The sequence below is a fragment of the Diadema antillarum genome, unplaced genomic scaffold, assembly GCF_040938485.1.
Source record: "Diadema antillarum isolate AM-2024a unplaced genomic scaffold, OU_Dant_1.0 seq00001152_RagTag, whole genome shotgun sequence".
NCBI lineage: Eukaryota > Metazoa > Echinodermata > Echinoidea > Diadematoida > Diadematidae > Diadema > Diadema antillarum.
Genome location: NW_027271963.1, coordinates 871,705 through 876,477, shown reverse-complemented (window position 1 = coordinate 876,477; position 4,773 = coordinate 871,705). Strand labels below are relative to the sequence as shown.

Genomic DNA, 4,773 nt, shown 5'->3' with positions numbered 1-4,773 from the left:
TTTAGAGCTTTACTGTTGCTGCTGCTGTCTCAGATTGTTGTCATTCGCCTGATAAATCAGTCACCTGATCGATCAGTTGCCCCGGGCCCACCACAAGGAGGTCGACAACATGGACCCACAAACACTATTCAGTGCTACTCGATATTCGTGTGTATCGACTCGAAGGCTATTTATAGCTGAAAGTTCTAAAGGAGAAAAAAATTGGACGTGTCCTTTAGCTCTTGTGACATCACAATAATGAATTGCGTCAAATCTGGCTGCTTACGGGTGCTTTGTGTGCGTTGCTGAAAGTTAGCTGCGATGACTGTAGGGGATGACGTCACAACGAGGTTTGTTGGCTGAAGATGCGCACTTGTTGCATGTTTCTAGCGCATACGCCTTGTTCCTTAGTAAAGCTGCGTTGACTGCACTGTAAATGGTGACGTCACACTGAGTATTGTTGACTGGTACGCGATACTAATACTAATGTTGATATCTATAGTGACGTCATAGTAGGCTGAAATCCTTGCGTAGGACTATTTGCGCGTCTACTTAGCGTATTTTTGTTTATATTTGTTATTGTTTGACGCTAAGTTTATTATACTTCTTCGACAAAAACGACCAGAAACGAAGAAAAAAACCCGGAAAAACTCGCAAACACTCAAGTTACGCAACACATACCAGACATCCGCGGAATCAGCGTGATGAGTGCAATCCAGGCATATGAAAAAGTTTCTCTGGTGAGGCGAAAAGGCGCTGAAATCAGAGCATAAGATGGAGCTCCGCTCCGGCACGTCCGTCCTCCAGCACATCACATACACATGACTGTGATGATGATGTTCGTCCTTCGCTGGCGAAGACGACCACAACTTCTAGTGTAACACTACATTCCGTGAGTGCGAAGATGGCTTATCAGTCCGATCCTCGCCCTAAAATGCCTGGTGCAGTGTGGACATGGAAATGCCGGAGGTACGCCAAGCTGATGAGATGTCGCTCTGCTCTTCCGTCGCTGCCGTTTTTGCTCCTGCTCCTCCACACGTTTCACTTCGTAGCCTGACACACCAGAGCTGACCACGGATCGCCAGGCAGATCGGTCTTGCGCCGTTGTTTCCCATGTGTGCGGGTTGATGCTACAGCATTTCATGGATGCTTTGAGTGTGTCCTTGTCGCACTTCCTCTGACCTCCGTGAGAACGCTTGCCTTCCACCAGTTCACCATAGAGCAGTCGCTTTGGCAAACGTTCGTCGGACATTCGAAGTACATGCCCCGCCCATCTGAGTTGGGAGCGCTTGAGCATCGCATGAACACTCTCCATTTGGGATCTCTGAAGTACTTCCGTGTCTGGCACCTTGTCTTGCCATTTCACGTGTAGCAGATTTCGGAGGCATCTCATGTGGAAGGAGTTCAGCTGCCTGGCATGCCTGCTGTACACTGTCCATGTTTGGCAGGCGTACAGTAGAGAGGGCAGGACGACTGCTCGGTACACCTTAAGTTTGGTTTGAAGACTTATTCCTCTTCTCTCCCACACCCTGTCTCTGAGGCTGCCGAAGGCCGAGCATGCCCTGGCAATTCTGTAGGAGACTTCTTCGTCGATGTTGATATTGCGTGATAGAGTGCTGCCAAGATAAACAAATTTGTCTGCCACTTTCAACTTCTCGCCGTTGACTGTGATGGTTGGCTCTGTGTAGGGAGTTGCAGGAGCTGGCTGAGGCATCACCTCAGTTTTCTTTATGCTTATCGTCAGACCGAAGTCATCACAGGCGTTGGTGAATAGGTCAATGCTTTCCTGCATGTCAGACTGGGTACTAGCATACAGGGCACAGTCATCAGCAAAGAGAAAGTCACGGGCGACATCCTCCTGAACTTTCGATTTTGTCTGCAGTCTCCGTAGGTTGAAGAGCTTTCCATCAGTTCTGAATCTGAAATCGACTCCGATGTCACCCTCACGAAAAGCATCTGTCAGCATGGCTGAGAACATCATACTGAACAGGGTAGGGGCGAGGACGCGCAGCCTTGTTTCACGCCGTTTGTGACAGGGAAGGGCTCTGAGCGCTCACCGTCATCCTGCACGCTAGCTTGCATGCCGTCATGGAACTGTCTGACCAGTGAGATGAACTTGGCAGGGCAGCCAAACTTGGCCATGATCTTCCAGAGGCCTTCTCGGCATACAGTGTCGAAAGCCTTAGTCAGGTCTACGAAGGTGGTGTAGAGACCGACATTCTGCTCCTGGCATTTCTCCTGAAGTTGACGTGCTGCGAAAATCATATCCACTGTGCTGCGTCCCTGTCTGAACCCGCATTGACTTTCAGGTAGCAAGCCTTCCTCTAAGTGGTCGATAAGGCAGTTCAGCAAGATTCTGGCAAAGATCTTCCCGGCAACAGAAAGCAGCGAGATGCCGCGATGGCTGTCACACATCTGTCGATTTCCTTTGCGCTTGTACAAATGGACGATAGAAGCATCCTTAAGTTCTTGCGGGATTTTCTCTTGGTGCCACATAGACTGGAAGAGCTCAGAGAGCTTTCTAATCACGGTTTTGCCACCAGAGGCGTAGATTTCTGCAGGGATAGAGTCAGCACCAGGTGCTTTTCCACAGGACATATGCTTTACAGCCTCTTCCACTTCAGCTTCTGTAGGGATATCGGCAAGAGAGTTGTTGATTGGAACCTGTGGCAGCCTTGCGATTGCTTCCTCGTTGATGACAGATGGACGGTTGAGGACATTTCTGAAGTGTTCTGCCCAGCGTTCAAGAACCTTTTTCTGGTCCGTGATCAGTACGTTTCCATCTGCACTGAGGAGGGGAGACGATCCCGACGAAACAGGTCCATATACAGTCTTGAGCGCTCTGTAGAAATTTTTCATGTCATTGCGATCAGCATAAGACTGGATCTCATCAGCTTTATCGCTGAATCATGCATCCTGCATTTGCCGTAGCTCCAGCTGTACTTTTCTTCTAATGTTGCAAAAAGCATCTTTCTTGGACGCTGATGTTGGATCATTGAGATGTGTTCGGTGAAGGCGATGCTTCTCTTCCAGCAAAGATTGAATGCGTTCGTTGTTGTCATCGAACCAGTCCTGGTGCTTTCGTGTGATGGGGCCCACTGTTTCTGAGGCAGCGTCATAGACAATGCTGCGAAAGAGAATCCAGTCGGATTCAACATCCAGTGAGGTGAAACTTTGTTGCTGCAGCTTGCTGTCGATCTCTTTAATGAGTGATTGCTTGACATGATCTCTCTCCAACTTGGAGACATCTAGACGTTTCAATGCCTTCTTTCCCTGAGGACGTCTGCGTGGTTGAATCCTGATACTGAGCTTTGAGATCAACAGACGGTGATCTGTCCAGCACTCTGCACCGCACATGGCTTTAGTGACTCTAACGTCTTGCTTGTCCCTTTGTCTGACGATGATGTAATCCAGCAAGTGCCAGTGTTTGGAGCGAGGATGCATCCATGTTGTCTTGTTACGGTTAGGTAGACAAAAGACTGTATTGGTAATGAGTAGCTTGTGTGCAGCGCAGGTTTCCAGTAGCAATAAGCCATTGCTATTGCATTTACCCATACCATTTTTCCCCAGAACTCCTTTCCATGAAGCATAGTCGGTGCCGACCCTAGCGTTGCAGTCACCAAGGATGATGAGTTTATCTGATTTGGGCACGGCGGAAATGGTCGCTTGCAGGTCCTCATAGAACTGTTCCTTCACATCATCAGGGCTGGTCATCGTGGGTGCGTAGGCGCTGATCATTGTGGCATACCGCTTTTTGGCAAGTGGAAGTCGGACAGTCATTAGACGATCGTTGATACCCTTAGGGGGTACAGCCAGCTTGTTGACTAGGTTGGATTTAATGGCAAATCCAACTCCTGCCTCACGACGTTCGTCTTGTTTACGGTCGATCCAGAAGAATGTATAACCGGCGTGTACCTCTGACAATTGACCTTCATCAGCAAGGTGAGTTTCACTAAGGGCGGCAATCTGTACCCTGTACCTTGCTAGCTCGCTGTGTAGCAATAAGTGCAGTCCTTCTCTCAGGTCTTTCAGTCCCGGCACGGTCTAACAGAGTGCGCACATTCCATGCGCCTATGAGTAGTGGTATCATCTTTGGAATGATAACGATGATACTAAGGGAAGTTGTGACTTGCGCGTGAATTGGATTAAAGTGAGGAAGAGTTGTGCAGGGTCGTCAGCCTCACTCTCTCGTCCTGGCCCATCTATATCCAGTGGCAAGACATAATCAAGACGGCTGGAGATAAGTCAGGATGCAGTGGATGGCCATCAGTGTCTTACGTGTCTTACTATGCCCTTGTTGCGCTCCACAACGCTTTGCTGTGTCCGCCTTCCTGCCCGTTGAACCAAACTGGTGGTTTCCTCCGCGTGGTTTGCCAGATCCAGTCTTCGCATGCTTAGGTAGACAAGCCCTATTTCACCGAGAGTTTGAAACCCATCGGTATGCCTCACGTGGTTACTGCTGCATGCAAACAGCTACTCGTAGGGGCCACATGGGAGGGTCGGGTGCAGGTGCAAAACTAGTAGTTGTAGGCAGGTGCTATGTAGCTCCAGCCAGCGTGTGATGATGAATTGCTTGGTGACATCATAAAGACAGTGCGTGGATCTATAGTGAGAACAAAGCTGCATTGACTGTAAGTGGTGACGTCACAATGAGGTATTGACTGGTTGCGCACTGGTTGAGCACTGGTTGAGCACTGGTTGCGCACTGGCTGAGCGTGTTACCAACGTAACTGCCTGGTATTATCGTTATAAGCACCCGTAAGCAGCTAGATATGGGCCACTGAAGGAGCGTTC

At 49.2% G+C, this 4,773-nt stretch overlaps 1 protein-coding gene across 1 annotated transcript; it reads right to left on the bottom strand.

Moving 5' to 3' along the window:
* Positions 1–2,886: 2,886 nt before the first annotated feature.
* Positions 2,887–4,371, bottom strand: LOC139744271 (craniofacial development protein 2-like). The gene is made up of 2 exons (XM_071654717.1): positions 4,267–4,371; positions 2,887–4,023 (listed from the first exon to the last, which is right to left on the bottom strand). The coding sequence occupies exons 1-2, from the start codon at positions 4,369–4,371 to the stop codon at positions 2,887–2,889; spliced, it is 1,242 nt and encodes a 413-aa protein (XP_071510818.1).
* Between the last annotated feature and the right edge of the window lie 402 nt (positions 4,372–4,773).